This window comes from Rutidosis leptorrhynchoides, chromosome 10, assembly GCF_046630445.1.
Source record: "Rutidosis leptorrhynchoides isolate AG116_Rl617_1_P2 chromosome 10, CSIRO_AGI_Rlap_v1, whole genome shotgun sequence".
Lineage (NCBI taxonomy): Eukaryota > Viridiplantae > Streptophyta > Magnoliopsida > Asterales > Asteraceae > Rutidosis > Rutidosis leptorrhynchoides.
In genome coordinates this window covers 310,206,368-310,225,459 of record NC_092342.1, presented here as the reverse complement: position 1 = coordinate 310,225,459, position 19,092 = coordinate 310,206,368, and the positions used below count along the sequence as shown (strand labels likewise).

The window sequence follows — 19,092 nt, the reverse complement described above, 5'->3', positions numbered from 1 at the left end:
TGGGTTACGTGTAATTAGTTAAATTAAGTATGCTCATTTTATTGATGGTTTATGTTGCTTTGTCTTATTTGTATGTGCAGGACGACAATTCAGACTTTGAAGGGCGGGAAGTACTATGTGTGCGTGCTTATGGTTCATCTTTTTTACACATGGAATAAATCTACGGTCTTACTCGTGGTTTTCTTGCTGCTGTTTTCGTGGACGTTTTGTTGTTCGTCAATAGGTCTGATTTTCGATTGGAGGTTGTCAACAGGTATTTTGTTTCTTTGGTATTTGACTTTTACTTTATGATTTTTTATACGCATCACGTAGTCCCTTATCTGATTAGGTTTTGTTAGTTGGCTTTTATTTTTTTGGAATCATTAAGGTTTTTAGCTTGATGTTTGTTTGACTTTGGGTTTCTGTTTTTATGAAGTTTATATTTTCGTTATCAGTGGTTGTTTGTCTCTGTCAAATGCCACCTAAAACGAAGTCTGGCTTGTGTTTTGAGGCTGCTTCATCATCGATGCCTGATGGTGTGAGTGGCTCCACTTGCTCGGCTTCTTTGACAGTTAAAAAAAATGTATTAGGGGTTCATTTTTTAGAAATTGTAGTAGTGGTACTAGATTAACCGGACGATGTAGTCGAAACGAATTCTAATGCGTTTGTCTGTTTGCGATAAGAACCGTGTTCTAATCGTTAGCTGGATCTTCTGATGATACATGTATTTTATATTAACGTATCATTTATGTTTTTGATGTTGGATTATTGTTGTTTGTTAGTTGTTTCTTATGGTTTTATGTGCCGCATATGTATGTTTTGTTTCTTGTGTTTTGAATTTGTCACATTCGCCACCACCTTCTGTTACAGCCGAAGGTATTTTTGTTCCTGCCTTTTATATTTATTAGTCTATGGTTGTTGTTATGTGTGTTGAATTATGCAAATGTGCTTATTTAACATCTGATTCATGTTTCTGTTTTTTGACTTCCTAGGTGTAACAAGTTACTATAATGATATTGGTGACTGTATATGTACCTATAGTTATTGTGGGGCTATGTTTTGGTATGATAAACGGTTAAGATACTCTTCCAACAGTTTGTGCTTCAAACGTTGTTGTGAGGGTGGCCGTGTTGGCTTGCGGAGAAAGAAAGAACCACCTTGGGAGATTATTGAATAATTGATGAGTAAGAGATATGGATAATATGCTTGTGTATGATGAGTAAGCGATATTGCCTCTCCCTAAAATTCAATGTCTTTCCCATATGTGCAACCAAAAGATAGAAGATCAATGAACATCATCGATCTCAGGTAAGCACCAAAACCATTTACAATACAACCATTAACTGTTCAAATTTCCTAACAAAAAAAAAAAAAAGTTATAACTGTCTCTCCCTAAAATTCTATGATTTATAACTTATAGTAAATTGAATACCTATCTATCTATATATAGTAGTCAGATACTCCAGTGAATGAGCACTCTCAAGTAATCAAACTTTATGTTAGATTTCTGCAAATGCCCCTACTTACCTCCCATTTTCATCTTGCGCACTTGCCCCTACTTACCTCCCATTTTCATCAAGGAAAGGTTGCATTGACAGAAGTTGTAGTGTCGTAACTTTAAATGATATAACATTTTCTGTTTATTTGATGCACAATGATACTTTCAAGACTGTCCTAATCATAACTTCAAATGATATAACATTTTACTTTTCGGTTTAGTCTAATTACAAGTCCCTCGTGCAACGCACAGGCTCTTAAGTATTTTGGAGAGTGACTAAAGTTTTTAAGTATTCACTTTGATATTTAATACGTTATATTAGAAGATGAAACCATGTATGGCATTTTAGATTCATTGTAATTGTATCATACACCTAATCGGTCCCAACACCTTTTTATTTTTCTAAAAAACAATATCATTCCTACCATTGATTGTGGTTTGTGAATTGTGATGGTAAGCGTTTATAGTAGTTAAGCTGCCAACAGGAATGTGTTGCGGTACAATAATCGTGTAAATGATCGTTCAGTTAACAAGAAGTTAAATGTTTTGGATTAATTCATAACTATATGTTCTGTAATCAATAAAATTATAAACACTAACTTATCAAAACTTTAGTGTCGGTTGAAGTGTACTAAAACAAACTTTGATAATTCACCGACAACAATACTTTTAACAATATTCCTATACTATCGTTAACTGATATATACATTTAAGTAACAAAAAAATTGGCGGATCAGTCCCCGTGCAACACACGGACTCATAAATCTAGTATAATATATAAATATACATATTAACCATTAATCTTATGATTATTCTTTTTTCTTTTTTTTTTCCCATTTTGTTTACAGATTTTCTTGAAATCCTTTCAAGTAATAAAATAACTTGAATGTTTTTGTGTGGGAAAAAAATTAGAAGGTTATTATTATAAATTTTCATTTATTCAATTTATTTATTTCATTTCTCATATATACAATATAACAAAAACTACTTAATCAATCAAGTTATTCGAGAGGATTTTACCCAATTACTATTTTAAGTGTTATTGTGTTAGGTATACATTAAAATTGTCAATTTGGAACCTTAGATAATTAGATTACCAACTACATGATTAAACTTTCGCCATTTTTTTAATGTTTAAATCAAACATAATTATTACTTTATTCTTTTAGATATTTAATTTTTAGAAACTCAATAGTTTATTTTACGTTAATTAAGAATACAATGGGTTAAGAGTTTATACAATCCGAGCAAGTCTTTGGCTCTAACTTTAGGGTTTAAACTTAAAATAAATAACGACAATTAAATGGACGTTGATACAACTAAATGGGCTATAGTATACCTAAATGGGCTTCAGAGTGTTGCATACTTGCATATGACTGTTTATAAATAAAAATAAGGGATATTGAGAGAAATGATTTCATTTTCGAAAGTGTTTAACAATATGTATTCAAAAATCGTAATTGAATAAATGCTCTCGGATCAGCACCACGCATGACGCGTGGAAGTCCATGTGTGGTGCATCTTACCTAGATTAACCTAATTTCCGGTGCAACACGTATCTCGGAATGAGGACATTTTGACCAATTTCTCGTAAAATGTTGTTTGTTAAATATGATCAAGTGGATTTTTTTCATACAACACCTATTAACTTTTATTAGGATAGGAGTTATTTTGGAGGTTTTTGACCAATTCTACGAGAAAGACGTAGAAATGGTTATATCACAGTAAGCTTTGTGCAGGTGGCAACAGACTGGGTATGAGGTCAATTCATTTTTTGATATACGGGTTGAGTATGCGGGTTTGTATGTAAAACCGTTTATGGACTACTAAAAAATTAAAACCATCTATGTACTTTGCTTAGACCCGTATACCCAAATCCGAACCCATCATGAAAATGTTAAGTTTCAAATTTTCTCATTAGGGTGAACTTTATAAGTGATGTGGTGCCGAATGAGAATGAATTTAACTACATACAGAGTATACGTTAAACACACACATCAACACATCTCCGTAAAAAGTTCACAAAAAGTCCTTCTATCTCATAAAAATCTTTTTTTAATCTTTATATCGCAATTTAAATTATTCAATATATCATTTTGTGTTTTGTATCAAATTAATTGTTAATTTCTTAAATAGATATAAATATAAATAATGTAAAGTTTCTTTATGCTGTTATCTATAGTTTCTATTAAAATCATATAATGATGATGTCATTATTAAACTAATTCTTTTATTAAAAAAATAAAAAATAAAAATAAAAAAATAAAAGAAAAAAATCTAAGCATAGTGGGTGATGTTATTAATCTAAATAATTTTGAATTAAAATTTAATCTTATTAATTAATTAATTATTATTATTAAATCTTATTAATAGTTATTTTAATTATTAAAATTAAATAATTTTGAATTATTTTAATTAATTATTTTAAATTGAGTACGAGAAGGTATAAAAGATAGGCAGGAGGAAACAAATTCTAAATTTATATTTTAATTTACACTTTTAAAATAAAATGACAACCAATATTATCTCTTATGATTGGATGTGGATTGTTTAATATGCATTTTAAGTGTTTGATGAAATGTTCAGCTGACGAGTTTCTTAATCGGACTCTATGGTTCCACGGGTCATTAAACTAAATGACTTTAACATTTACATTCACTTAATACCTAAAACATATCATTAAATTGTTTCGTTTAAACAAACTCATGGTTCCATGGGTCATTTCACTAGCTATATACATATACACGTAATCTAAAGAAATAATTAAAAAGGTAAAAGGCTAACATTAGACTACATAATACTACGTATCTTTCTATATTACGTGTTTTTGTTTGAGAAGGAGATGCTTCATCACTCTTATAAATTTTTTTCCATTTTAATTTTTTAAAGTGTTTCTTTTTCAATCATGATTTTATATATGTATCACATAGCACTTAATGAAAATTATAGTAATAAAATATATTAAAATTAATCTTTTTATATAAATTTAATTCAATATTTTATATAACATAAATAATAAATAAAAGTTTTTAAAGTTGAAATTGAGAATGTAAAACTTATAAAATTTTTACAAATTACAAGTATAATGCTACATGTATTTTGTAATGGATGGCAGTAATTTAATTGAGATGAGTCTTCTCAAAAGGGTAGGGTTTGTGACTAGGAATGGTAAAAAAAACTCGTAATCGATGAAGAATCTCAAAACTCGATATTTTTGGGTTGACTTCGGACCGAATAAATAGGTGTTGGGTTGGGTTTGAGGATGATTTTTTATTTTTTTCGCGGGTCTGAGTCCGGGGATGGTTTTAGACACAGACCCGATTACCCGTTCCGTATACTCGAAAAAAGATCCGAGTCCATATACTCGACCCGTACATCCGACTATCCGACCCATAAACCTGACTACTGGGCTCGTATACCCGATTACCCGACCTGTATACCCGAAAAAGACTCGAATAGTCGTGGAAAAACACGTTTACCGGATAGTTTGTAATTAAATGGGGACCCGAATACCCGTGGAGAAACTTATTTACCCGCTAGTTAGTAATTAACTGAGGATCCGGCGGGTTCGGGTTCAGATTTGGGACGAGTTTTTTTATTCAAGTTCGGGTCAAGGATTACTTAAAACCGGCTCAAACCTACCCGATGCATCTCTATTTGTGACACGGCCCAATGTCATCCCTGGAGTTCTAACATTTGAATTTCTCTTACATTCTACGTTCCCGAAACGGATCATATCAATTACTTCACATTTTTACTAGTGGAAAAACACGTTTACCAGATAGTTCGAATTAAACGGGGACCTGAATACCCGCGAAGAAACTCGTCTACCCGCTAATTCTTAATTAAATGTAAATCCCGAAGGTCCGTTTTCAAATTTGAGACGAGTTTTTCTTTTTAAAAGAGTTCGGATTTGAAATTACGTAAAACCGGTGCAAACCCTACTCAATACCATCCTTATCTGTGACCCAACCCCTACCCCACATACACCCCCAATGTCTTGCAATTTGTTTTATGAGCGTTTTTACTCATTTAACCTCGTTAGATACCAAACTTACATTCAACGACCACCCACCATTAACAATTTACTTGCAACCTCTTATCCAGTTTCATTCCCATCCTCAATTTCTCACTAAAAAAGTTTCAAACTTTAATCGAGTTAACAGTCACCAGCAACTGTTACTCGTTTCAATTTTGCATTATCGGTATGGTTTCACTTGCTTTCTTTTAATACATTTATTTGAACAGTTGCTATCAGTTACTGTTATAGACATATTGGTACGCATATATAAATATAAATGTCTGTTGAGAGATCGTTTGAAGCATGGGAAGAAGTACAACGCCATGGATTAGACTTAGCAGATAAATTCACACAAAGCTTTACTGATTTAATTCACTCACACATAAATCCACCATCTTTTAATTGGCCAAACCCTAATGTACACCAACTGTTTGATGTTGAGTTTCATACCCTTAGTTTCATGAAACAAGATTTCAGAGCTTTGGTTGAGAATTCTAGTCATGGAATTAATGGTGTTTCAGCAGTTTTTGATATGGGGCATAAGTTAGGGCAAGTTGGGGCTGATTTTGGAGCCAATTTTGATGGTGTCGTTCAGCAGTTTTTTAGGAGTTTGCCTGTGCCTTTTACGAATGATGATGCGATGTTGAAACTTGGTAAACATGATGATGAGATGGGTGGTAATTTAGGGGTTGATGTGCAGCAAGTTCATGATGATTTGGGGGCATTAGTGGAACAGTTTAAGGATTTTGAATTTGAGGAGACAAATAAGGTGAAAGATAACGATTCGGGTGGTAATGAGGTTCCAGGGTTTGATTTGAAAGCTGCTGGAATTTTCGGCAGAACTCAGGTAAAGTTGGCTTGAGGTTAACGATTTAAGTAGAAGGAGTATATTGTTTATTTTTACTTGTGCTTGTAATTTTTTTATTATGTTACTGTTTGATTTATTTTCTTCGAAAAAGGATAATACAAATATACGAATCCGAAGTTCAACACGGTACATTAATGATAGAACAATAACCAGAAAACTAGCATACTCAACAAACACACAAAACAAGTGATCAAACTAACAAAACTAGCCTCAATAGCAACCGTAACCACCAACAGGGTGAACAAAGATTAACTAGACTAGCAAACTAAACGACAAGGCTACATCAAGAAACCGAAGTACTGTTTGGAATCAGTATGCAATTGTTAGGTACTAATTATTATTCTTCTTGATTGAAATATTGATACAGTATACATTTAGGATGTTTCACAGTGTTATAGTGATTCTTATTTGTTTGTTCTGATTTGTAGACTGTAATAGACTGTTAGTACTGCTGATACTTGGTTTATATTTTTACAGGGAATTCTTAATCTTTCAACGATGTTTGAAAGTCGTACATGTGGCGTCGAAAGTTCTTTGGCTGCAAGGGGAGACTTCTGGAGAGTAGAAGCATCACAAGGCAGTTCCGGTTCCGGAAACGGGAATTCGTCTCTTTTCCTTGTTCAACTTGGACCAGTACTCTTCATTCGTGATTCAACTCTTCTTCTACCCGTTCATTTGTCCAAACAACACTTGCTTTGGTACGGTTATGACAGGAAGGTACAATCAGTGTCCGGTCATTTTAACATGCTGGTCTGAAAATTTACCACTTATATTAGAGAAATAATTCTCCACATTTGTAGGGTTCGATATATTGCAGTATTTATTGATACAGATTACAGATAAATACAATATGGAAAGTGTATCTATACTATATAAACTACAATTTGTCCTCCAAGTACGTGATCATGGTCATGATCACGCAGTTACGTCCTGCCCATCTTCTAATACTCTTGTTAGTTGATTTTCAGAATGGAAGGCATTCTCTTTGTCCAGCTGTATGGTCAAAGCATAGAAGATGGCTATTGATGTCAATGTTATGTCTGAATCCTTTGGCTTGTGTAGGTTTCAATAAAATAGTACTGATGCTATTTCTTCTCTACTATTAATCTTGTAATTTATTAAGTATAACAATGATTAAAATTTAGAAAAGATACCAATTACCAAGCCTCTTTTTGCTGATTATTAATTTAGCCTTTTTGTATGTTACACTTTGCAGACGTTTTTGGATTTGCAGTTTCCAAATGGTCAGCTCACCTATATTGCAGGTGAAGGTATATCCACCAGTGCATATTTACCCGTCTTTGGTGGTCTGCTTCAGGCACAAGGTCAATATCCAGGAGAAATGAAGTTCAGTTTCTCATGCAAGGTGAGAATATTGTGCAATCGTATAGTCCAATTTCCTTAATTATTTCTGATACAGAGATTTTTCTAGCAGAATAAGTGGGGAACACGCATTACACCCATGGTACGATTGCCTACAAAATCGTTTACTTTGGGTTTTGACCAAGCTTTGGCTTGGAAACGATCTGGTCTCATGGTGCGCCCGACTGTCCAGTTCAGGTATAATCAAATTTGGGTCTATGATCAAAACTTCACATATTTCTGCAACACTAGTGAATTGTTATTTTTTGGTTTAATTCATCCTTTTTTTTTTTTTTTTTTTTTTTTAATCAGCCTACAACCGACGTTTGGTGGAAGCAATCCAGGATTAAAGGCAGAACTTGTACATTCCCTTAATGAAGAACTAAGTGTCATTGGCGGTTGTTCTTTCGTGTCACATCCTTCTGCATATGCCTCACTATCGGTATGTTATTTTTTTTAATTTTTACTTATTCTCTTATACTCTTCTCATATAGCGTTGCCGTTTTTGACCCATTTACTAATTATTGGGTCAATTTGAGTTTAGAATCTTATATGGGGCAAATTTGGGTGCTGATTTTCTAAATGATCATACAGAAAAAAGTTAGTGAAAAGGGGCACGGGTAAAACGTTCAAGTAGTTAAATTAATGCTATAATAATAATGGTTTTGTGATCATTATCAATGCATTAGTTGATACATGTTTTACTTCTAAGATCCTTGTTTTACTGCGTATGCAGCTTGGCAGGTCAAAGTGGAATGGGAATGTTGGGAAAACAGGGATAGTATTGAGAGTCGAAACACCTTTTACTAATTTTACAGAACCTTCTTTTTCTCTTCAGTTGAATAGTGGCATTGAATTCTGATCACAAAGTATAGACACTATATAAGTTGTTCATGTGTATATATATAGTGCTTCTTACTAGCAACTTTTTTTTGTATTACACGGAGCTTGAAGACATGTTCAGATGTTTGCCCGGATGTATTTCAGAAAGTGTTGTAATGTAAACGAACAATTAATCTATAGGTTTCGATAACCGATCAAGTAAACTCGTAAGGTTTATATATATTATGCACATAAATAACTACACATTCAACATTTGTATGAAGCATCCTACAAATTTTTCATTTTTTTTATACATTCAGGTAATTCTATATAAGTACACTCTAATTAATATGCAATGCATCAGAAGATACATATTATATAACCTAATATAAATAAATTATAAGGTAGATTGATTATCTCTAGATGATGAATCAACCCATGGGGCATCAGTAGATATGGTCCTTGTTCGTTGACTTTCCCCAGAGACATAAGAGGTTAGCGTTTGACTATCTTGTGATAGCGTCTCCAATGCCTTAAACCTCATGTCAGCATCGGCTGCACCCCGTTTCACTATCTGTGTCTGAACAGGAATCTTTCCGTCTAGCATACTCACCACTGCTGACATGGCGGGCCTTAATGATGGTGACGGATTCGTGCATAGTAGAGCTATGTTCAGCATTCTCATCGCCTCTTCTTTTGAGTAGTTTGAACCGAGTCCCGGGTCCACTAGATCAAGTAGATTCCCTTGCTCTTGTAACACATACGCCTTCAAGTTCAACAAACACATAAATAGAGTCAATTTTATTTGTTTTACATTTGTGAAATCTTACAATGCATGGTTGCAAAAATCGCTACTCGGGACTTTTTAGGTAGTACTCAGCAACTCGGGAAGTACTCGAGCAATACTCGGATGTTGACTAAGTTTGACTTTGACCGATTTTGGCAGTTTTTTGACCAATTTTAACCCAAGTAATCCCAAATTTTGACTGATTTTCCAAGTAATCCCGAGTTTTGGCTGAGTTTGACCGAATTTTGACCAAGTCTTGACAAACTTTGGCCAAGTTTGACTGAGATTGACCAAGTACTTGCCGAGCTGCCAAAACCGATTACTCGCCGAGTAATTCCGATTTCTGCAACACTGTTAAAATGTTAGTTTTACCCAATCAAGAAGGTAGACAAATTCCTCCTTTGGCCGATAATTTGTATTGCTTTTTCCGCTCACAATTTCTAACGCAACGACACCAAAGCTATAAACATCTGCTTTATCTGTCAAGTATCCTCTCATTGCGTATTCTGGAGCCATATACCCACTGAAATAATGTACAATCATATAAATAAGTCATACTAAACCATATCATACAGTTTTAATGTAATATACGATAACACACACATTGTCCCCGCAATTCGTGTGCTGATGTGGGTGTTTTCTTCTTCATCAAGTTTCGCCAGACCAAAATCTGATATTTTTGCATTAAGTTCCTTATCAAGAAGCACATTTGTGGCCTTTATGTCTCTGTGAACAATTTTCAATCTCGATTCTTCGTGGAGGTAAGCTAAGCCCCGGGCTACTTGTATACATATCTTTTGTCTTGTGACCCAGTTTAAATTAAGACGTTGGTTGTCTTTACCTAAAGATGATTCAAACAGAAATGATTAATATCATCGAATCGTGAATATATATAGGATATAGGATATATATGAATAGAGGATGTTAAAATATTTACCAAAAAGAGCGCGTGCGAGACTATTGTTTTCAAGGTACTCATAGATCAATAACAGCTGGTTACCTTCAATACAACATCCATAAAGCTTAACGAGGTTGGGATGTTGTAAAGCAGATATCATGCCTATCTCAGTCACAAATTCACGATTTCCTTGCTTTGATTTTGACGAGAGTTGCTTAACAGCAATTTCAGAACCATCCGAGAGTACACCCTACAGATAATATGAATGAGAAAATCGTGTTTAGACTAAAAAGCTGTTGCTTATATGGTCTTTTTGTCGACGGATTATGAAACATGTACCTTGAAAACTGGTCCAAATCCGCCTTCACCGATCTTATTTGCAGTGTCAAAGTTATTTGTAGCAGCTTTGATTTGTCTCAGACTAAAATAGCCTGTTTGTAATTCAAGAGCCCCCCGAAGTTCTGAGACAAAAATGAGCGTCGGTTATAATTATTATTATTATTATTATATTATTTATTATAACTAGTAATTCACAGTTTTAAACTATTGTATGATATTCGAACCTTTGTCTTCATCTTTCCCACCCAGATAACCTTTCTTCCAAAGAACAGCTAAAATCAAGACGACAAATGCACACGAAACAATCACGATTCCAGCTATCGCACCAGCAGAGAGCCCATCTGTCGGGATTTTAAAGTCTACAAGGAATAATAAATACGTTTAGGCTCGTTTTTAATGTTGGAAATCATAAAATGTAAATGTCAAGGAAATTTACTAACTTGGTGTTATAGTGATAGCTGATATAAGCGGGCCATATACACCTCGATCCGGAATTGCAGTAGTCCCTTTACCCGCCCAGTATAAATGAATCTCTATCGTGCTACCATTATTAACAATAATATTATCAAAATCTTTGTAGATACCCCTGCCAGTACCATTAGCTTCTTCCCTGATGTTAAAGTCTTTCCATACTAATTGTCCCTGTATGAAACACAACTATATTAGTAACTAAGGCTACGTTTGATAAAACTGAATGATCAAGTATTAAATGCTTCATAATCTGAACGATTTAAATGTTCTCAATGAATTTGGTTCTGAATGATAATAAGTTATAATTATTATGAATTAACACTATGAATGATGTAAAATTACCTTATGAATGATGTAAAATTACCTTATTAGCCTTTTACGTAGAAAAAAATTCAATATAGTTGCTTAACAAAATGTTCTTGATATATTTTAAGAAAGATGTTACAAAAATTTTAGGTGCTGGTTAAGAGAGTGTTTTAACACTAAATGCCGAACCACCACATGTCATTTAGATGTCAGAAATTGCGCTATATGCTGAATGGTTCAATTCAAATTAAGAGGTAACAAACACACCCTAATTATATGGACAAGAATTTTATAATTGAATAAGTGTGGCATGTCAGACTCACTCACTTGGATTGATATATCGAAAAAACGCCTTCCGAGGCTACTGAACGTATTATCATCTGTGTACATAATTTCAGCGAAGTGTAGGCGTACTTTATAGCTACCCGTTCTCAAACATAATCCGTAGTATCTTAACGAAGTAGGAGCAAGACGGGCAGTTCTGTATAAATCGCCACCTGTCACGTTTGTGGTAGTTGCTACAAATGGGGCGTTATCGTTGTTCAAGTAAACACCATTGCTGCTATAAGCCCATCTCTCACCAGAAGGGTAAAAGTAAGACTGTTCACTAGTTAAGTCTTGTTGGTATTCGTTACCATCAAAGTCTAAAGTGGTTCCACCACAATTAATAAATAAAGAATAATCTGCAATGTCAATTAACAACAGTAATATTAGATATTATTAATTAATACGAGTTATAAGAATATAATAATAAAGTCACATAAAGAGAATGATTTACAGGTTGGGTTATTGCTGCAAGTAAGTCCGTCCGTCATACACCATGCATTTCTAAAAGATAAACGCAGTTTTTAGCCCAACAACAGCATAAGTTTAGAACTTAAAAATAACATGAAAAACATATTTTAAGTAGGAGATGAGAAGATACGCGTTGTTTGTTACTGATGACGAAAGGGCAGAAACTAAATTCCTGTGAACGTGTTAAAAGTGGCGAATAAGTGAATGTAGCAGATGATATTTTCAGGTGGTTAAAGTAAGGAAAACTTACAAGCTAGATGGATTGCAAGTTTGTTGTTGTATTTGTGCAAAGTTGTTATAGGATAAGTCACTGCAATAAAAGGTAGGTAATAAAATTTTGAATCTATATATACATCCTATTCCTATGACAATATATTAGTATATACTATACATTTAAGTAATACTAGTCAAGGGAATTGCTAACATCTTTCGATTGCCGATAAATGCCCATTGAGGAAGGTTTCCAGATAAGGAGTTGTTATTAAAAAACCTGCACTCATGGAAAAATATTGAGTTCTAAACTTGATTGGTAAATAGAAATAGATTTTTAATGCAGTATAGATTATGTACAAAATCTATTCATATTAGTTTGCATACACGGTGTCGAATTGCACCCTCCCAATTGACTCAGGTATTTGACCTTCCAACTTGTTAAAGCTCAAGTCCCTGTAATAATACAATACAACAAAATATTAACTATTAAATAAATATCAAGGCAGAGTGAACAATTTAGCTTTAAGAGTGACATTACAAGTTGACTTACAAGTTTTTCAATTGAGTCATCTGTCCAATGTAATCAGGTATTGAACCAGTAAGCATGCAATTTCTCAGGTGCCTGCGAGGAATTTAATTAGAAAAATAAAACATGTTACAACTTTTTGTTCGAAGTTATTGTTTCCATAAAGACTCATAACCATGAAATCAACTCACAATCTAATCATACGCGTCATATTTTGCAGATTAGGAAAGGGTGTACTAGGTCCAGTCAAATCAGTTATCCTCCTGAAATGAAAGATACGAAATAAGTTAATAGGCTGGAAACTACAATGGTTATTAAAAATAATGTTGGTGGTACAAATCAAACTCACAGTTCAGTCAAATTTGTCAAAAGAGAAATTGTCGACGGAATAGGTCCCTGCATTGATGTTCCTTGCATATCACTGCGTAGAATATGGTATTTATTATGAACAACACATATATCTGGAACAGTTTGCAAAACAAAAAATTAAAAAAAAAGTTGTACTTACATTCTTTTGATTCTTGTCCAGTTTCCAATTAAGCTAGGTATTCGTCCTGATAATGAACTCCCATCTATCCTACTGCAAGTATTGTAAAGAAGTATCGATCATCAGGATAATATATTTGATGGATGACTAGAAAATATAAACTAATAAATATAAGAACTACTTACAAATCTTCTACATTAGTCAAATTGCCAAATGATTCTGGTATGGTCCCTGAAAAATTATTTGCAGAAAGAAGGCTGCAAAGAAAATTTTGAATTCTTCATTGTGAATAAACAATAAACAATACAGTTATATAATTAACGAAATTACAACTGCGAGGTAATCTTACAGTCTTCGCAATCGAGGTGGACGAGCAAGGTTTGGAGGAAGTGGTCCTTCAAGCAAATTGTCTTCCAAGACTCTGTTATAACGTCTTGATTGTAAGAATAACGAAAAGTCTGATAACGACATAAAGTTATGTTTATCGTCTAAAGATCTTTACTTACAGTTCCTCGAGTGTTGCGATATCACCTATTTCACTAGGTATGGGACCACTAATGCGGTTTCCCAAAAGACTCCTGTAAAGAAAAAATATCAGGAAAATGTTTCAACAAGCTTACACAAGAAAACGTAAGCGACAGTAAAAGCAAAAGATAACTCTTACAATATGGTAAGGGGAAGCTGAGCAAAACGTGATGGAATACGTCCACTGATATAGTTGCGAGTGAGATCTCTGTATGACAGCTTAAAATCATAAAAATGACCAAACTGGTATATTTTTTAGCGGTAATTTTTTAATAAAAACCAGTATGAAGCTAAAGCGGAACAATTATTAATGTCGGAGAAACAATATAATTAATAGGAAGTTGGAAATGTACGCTTACAGTTCTTGTAGAAAAGTGAGGTTTGCAAATTCTTCGGGTAACACTCCAGTCAAGTTAAGTCCCTTCATCTGGCTGAAATCCAAATTTAATAACTCAAAACTCAAAAACATTAATACAAAATATATACTAACATCCCAAATATAAGTCCTGCCTTGTAATTTCATTACTGCATTGTATCTGGTTTTTCAAGGTAACTTGTGGTAATGTCACCCCATTTACCTACATATCTATCTATCTGTTCATAATATATAGGAAATAATGTAATGTAAAATGATATATACGCACATGTGAGTAATGTGGCATTCAGTGGTGCTACAGTTGCAGGTTACATTGCTGCCGAAAACTATAAGCCCTAGGTTGTTTGAAGAAATCGTATTATTAAGACCACCACCTTCGCTGCATGAATTCCTAGCAACTCGCCAATCCCTTATCTGTAGCCTCGAAGCTATTGTCTGGAGAGCATCAACTGTTGTACATCATAATAAAAACAACAATGAAATTTAAACAAATGCATAGTTATCTACAATTACCATCCTGTCCATCCATCATACAATTCAGCCAAAGAAGAATAAACTTTGTAACTTTTGGCCTGATATAGTGTTCAAATCCAACTTTACTTGTATTAATTTATTTATTTTTAGTTGCATGTTTGACCAGAACAGATCATTATTTTATTGATCCGTATAAAATACTACTACTGTAGTATGTTTGACCAGTTGACCACAGGCAATCAGCCGTAACTGTATCACCCACCAACCAAAAGTTTCCAAGTCAGAAAAAATGTGTTAGAAAGTCTAAACTTATTTTAGGTATTTTGTTTTGATTTTTCTAAAAGTTAGTTAAGCTTTAATAATGATTTAATCAAACACAAATCAAAGAAAACAACAACTAGAAAGAAAAATAATAATAAGAATGAGCACCACGTATTCACTTTAATATCCAAAGACTATTCTTCTTTCTATTCAATATACTGTTTGACACATAAAGGATATGATAATTCTGTTCATTCTGTAGCAGATAAAATTATACAACAATCAAATATAATATAATTATTATTAATATAATCAATTAAAACACGTTAATATCTAAAAATTAGGAAACAACTTTCCAGGTAGTTCGTTGATTCTGTTAGTAGTTCAATTCCTGCTCTAACAAATTCAGTTAACTTACACTAGCTTTTTTTTTTTTTTAAATTAACAAACACACATATTCACAATTGTGCACTAACGAATTTTAACTTGTAGAAGCAGAGAAATGAAGAATTAAAAGAGAATGATGTTAAACCTTCTTCTGTTGGCAAAAGTTGAGCAGCAGATCTAAAATCACACAGAATTGACAATATAGACAGAATAGCGGAGAGGTATGTTAATCCGGCCCTCGCCGTTGCCGGTCTCCGGTTACATGACGTCATTGACGGACTTCGTAAACCAGAATTGTGCCGGTGATGATGATTATTAGAAATTGATGATTTATGGTTTTTGAGAGTGAGTTAAGAAGTTGAAAATTAAAAATGGATGTGTGTGTTTGTGAAGATTATATTTAAAATTAACAAACAGAAACTGTATGTATATACTTGTCCATGATGATTTATGTATGTATGTACTTGTCCATGATTTTGACCATTAGTCAACTAAATATCACGGGGTTATATTGACCTTTGACTTTATATACTCCGTATATAAATAAACATACTCCATAATGAATAATCGAAAAGAGAAATAGAGAATGTTACATTCACCCATATTTTGTACAAAAATTTAATCACGTACCAATAAAATTACCAGAATTAAGCATGAGAAAGAAAGGTTAAAGTAATATATATGATTGGACCAACTTGAATGTCATATTATTGACTGGATTTTTTTATGTTAATTTTGAGTGAACTAATATATCTTTAATCAGAAATTTATAACGATCAAATTATACGGAGTAATATTTTTATAGCATACGTTACAAATTAGCAGTACTAATAAAATAATGGATTACAAATTGAGAAGAATCGCAAATATATTATAAAAGCGCTAAAGACTTTTCAAATCTTTATGCCGGTTTAGAATGCCAAATAAGGTATTCGTGCTTATGAAAATGGTAATCAAGGAATATTCGAAATAAGGAGAAATAGTGTAGAACTTTAACTCCTATAGAAACACTTCACGAAGCCTCCATTGAATTATGTAAAGAGAAGTAAAAGATGAAAAGTTATTTTAATTAGACCATGCAGATATTTTGTAGGAAATTGTTATTAAATTTTTTTAATCATAAAATTTCTCATATTTTTTTTCTGGTTTACACCAAAAGTAAATAAATTATAAATACTAAATAATAAATGATACTAACTGGAAAATGATTTTAAGAGAGTATGTATGCATAGGTGTTAATTGTTCGTGCTTTTCATTACGTTCAACTTAAATATTTGATAATGAAAACAATACGGAATTGTTAAAAAATAAAATAACAAATTACTCCGTATAATACTCCTTACTCCTTATAATTATAGGAAGATGGGTCACATTTCCGTTTAACCTTTAAAAGAAATTGAGTGCGATCGGACACTTTTGATATGTATGTACTGTAATAAGTAATAACAGTTTACATATTTAAAGATTGAGTATTGACCTTTGAACTAAAAACATCTTATGAAAATTAAATATCACCCACAACCTATGTCTTTCTTGTCTATACTTAAGTTATCAAATGAAAACTACCTACGTTTCATATCTACCTAACATATATGGAACTTTAAAGGTTAAAAGAAGCTTCGAAAAGTTTAATCAAAATGCAAAACGGAAACAAATAAACGGATGAATTTTCGATTCAAATTATTCACGAAAAATGAATATTTTTACTTAGATGTACACAAAATAATCAAATTATCCCCTGATTATTTTCGATCATTTTCTTGACTAACTCATAATTTGAAGCTAGTGAGGTTTAAAGTTGAGATATGTTGACTAACTCATGATTTGAAGCTAGTGAGGTTTAAAGTTGAGATATGTTATGAAACTGACCTCAACTGAACCGCTATATTATTTCGATTGGTTTTATTCCATAAATGCAAATCTTATACTCCAATAGAAAAGAAAATATACGCCTTAATCGTTCTGTCTATAACTCTCATAGGATGTTCTGATTTTATGTCCCCAAAGATCATATATTGCATCAAAAAGCTTTTATGTGAACAATATAATTAAGAATGAGGATGAGGAATGGAGATTAATATAATAATTATAATTAATTAATAATAATAATGGACGATTCTATAGTGATTAATTAATCCAAATAATAAACATATAAACATAAACATGTATTACGGAGTATCAAATCATTGTTCTATAAACGTTTTTGAAGGTGTCAAAATTCGTTTTGTGCAAAAACTTGAGTCAACGATTCTCGGATCAACTCAAACTATGGGATACTTGGAAGAATTGACGAAAGAAGCACCAATCTTTGATAAGATGGATATTGATGTGTGGAAATTAAGATTTGAGGCTTATCTCAAATCCAAAGATTACTACTTTTGGAGAATAATCAAAGTAGGAGACTTTGTTCCACAAGCTAGTTCAAGACTAGTGAAGGCAACATTTCAAAACAATGATATTTTGAAACAAATTGATGCAATTTCAGTACTTCATGGAATTCTTCCTAGTGAAGAAAGATTGAAAATAATCTCATGTGAAAGTGCAAAGGAATGTTGAGATTCACTATGTTCTCAAGAAGAAAAAAACTCTAGGAGTTTAAAGGGTAAAGGAATAGGGAAGGATTTGGAGAAGCTTGGTGATTCTCAAGCAAAAGGTTTGAATGGATATGAAGACTTTTGCCTCATGAGTTCTTGGAATGATATGGATCAAGATGGTCAAAGTGAGGAAGAGGTTGAATCTCCTTTCAAAGAAGATGATGTCTCAAGCATGGATTGTAATAAGGTACATGTATTCTATCCTTCTAATTATGAAGAATTGTTAGATGATTACAAGACTATTAAATTTGTGTATGATAGTAGTCGTGACAAAGTAAAACTTTTGGAGAAAGAATTACACAAAGTTAGACAACTTAACAAAGTTTTAATTGATGAAAATAACACCTTGAAAAGAAAACTTGAAAGGATAACTATTTATGGTTCATCAAAAGATACACTTGAAATGTATGTCACGACTCTAGTAAACACAAATCATGTAATCAAAGTCCATTGTCCATTATTAGAAGCATTGAGAACATGGGGAAAATGGATCAAGCTAACAATTCAATGGTAGGGATAAGTCAAGGATTGGGTAATCTTAAAATCAATCAAAATCAATGATCAAAATGCTAATGGGAATAATTTTCTCAAAAGACTTTGTTTTAATGAAAGGTTTCTCTTACAAATACAAAATGGTTTTGAAAAAATGATTTTAAAAGATTATTGAAGGAAGCTTAATTATATTAGGATTGTGTGCTTGTGTGAAACTATGTATTGCAAACCATCCAGGCATAGCCTGAGTGGCCACCAGGACTTCCAATGAAGCAAGAGGTCACGGGTTCGATTCCCTTCAAGGCAAATACCTTGGGGCGAGCTCCATTTAGTGACTGATTGAATAGAGGATGCTTTGCCTGGTAGCGGTGGAGGCCTGGCTTGCCGTTTACCCGGGGTTTACCAACTAGAGGGGAGCCATTATGGCTCGTCGCTAGGGGGGTTCCTCGTAAAAAAAAAAAAAAAAAAAAAAAAAAACTATGTATTGCATGCTAAATACAAGATTGATGCGTTTTGTGTATACTATGTGTGTGTGCGCGCGCACACACACACACACACACACACACACACACACACATATATATATATATATATACATATATATATATATA

At 33.0% G+C, this 19,092-nt stretch overlaps 2 protein-coding genes across 2 annotated transcripts; one reads left to right on the top strand and one right to left on the bottom strand.

Annotated features, from left to right (window-relative positions):
• Positions 1 to 5,527: 5,527 nt before the first annotated feature.
• LOC139873062 (uncharacterized) lies at positions 5,528 to 8,826 on the top strand. The gene is made up of 7 exons (XM_071860992.1): positions 5,528 to 6,345; positions 6,844 to 7,083; positions 7,335 to 7,424; positions 7,583 to 7,732; positions 7,802 to 7,926; positions 8,041 to 8,170; positions 8,465 to 8,826. Exons 1-7 carry the CDS (start codon positions 5,776 to 5,778, stop codon positions 8,588 to 8,590), a joined length of 1,431 nt encoding a protein of 476 aa, XP_071717093.1. The 5' UTR covers positions 5,528 to 5,775; the 3' UTR covers positions 8,591 to 8,826.
• LOC139873061 (probable LRR receptor-like serine/threonine-protein kinase At1g53440) lies at positions 8,781 to 15,773 on the bottom strand. Its single transcript, XM_071860991.1, has 24 exons — positions 15,541 to 15,773; positions 14,542 to 14,722; positions 14,257 to 14,328; positions 14,037 to 14,105; positions 13,879 to 13,950; positions 13,722 to 13,793; positions 13,558 to 13,629; positions 13,394 to 13,465; positions 13,235 to 13,306; positions 13,077 to 13,148; positions 12,910 to 12,981; positions 12,744 to 12,812; positions 12,571 to 12,636; positions 12,397 to 12,456; positions 12,277 to 12,318; positions 12,130 to 12,179; positions 11,679 to 12,034; positions 11,015 to 11,216; positions 10,799 to 10,933; positions 10,575 to 10,696; positions 10,275 to 10,485; positions 9,941 to 10,178; positions 9,710 to 9,860; positions 8,781 to 9,316 (listed from the first exon to the last, which is right to left on the bottom strand). The coding sequence occupies exons 1-24, from the start codon at positions 15,665 to 15,667 to the stop codon at positions 8,948 to 8,950; spliced, it is 3,024 nt and encodes a 1,007-aa protein (XP_071717092.1). The 5' UTR covers positions 15,668 to 15,773; the 3' UTR covers positions 8,781 to 8,947.
• Between the last annotated feature and the right edge of the window lie 3,319 nt (positions 15,774 to 19,092).

Coding starts and splice junctions, on each gene's coding strand:
- LOC139873062 (XM_071860992.1), top strand. CDS start 5,776: ATGTCTGTTGAGAGATCGTTTGAAGCATGGGAAGAAGTACAACGCCAT. Junction 6,346..6,843: donor GAATTTTCGGCAGAACTCAG/GTAAAGTTGGCT, acceptor ATATTTTTACAG/GGAATTCTTAATCTTTCAAC. Junction 7,425..7,582: donor GTCTGAATCCTTTGGCTTGT/GTAGGTTTCAAT, acceptor TACACTTTGCAG/ACGTTTTTGGATTTGCAGTT.
- LOC139873061 (XM_071860991.1), bottom strand. CDS start 15,667: ATGACGTCATGTAACCGGAGACCGGCAACGGCGAGGGCCGGATTAACA. Junction 12,982..13,076: donor ATGACGCGTATGATTAGATT/GTGAGTTGATTT, acceptor AATTCCTCGCAG/GCACCTGAGAAATTGCATGC. Junction 10,179..10,274: donor TCTCGCACGCGCTCTTTTTG/GTAAATATTTTA, acceptor AATCATCTTTAG/GTAAAGACAACCAACGTCTT.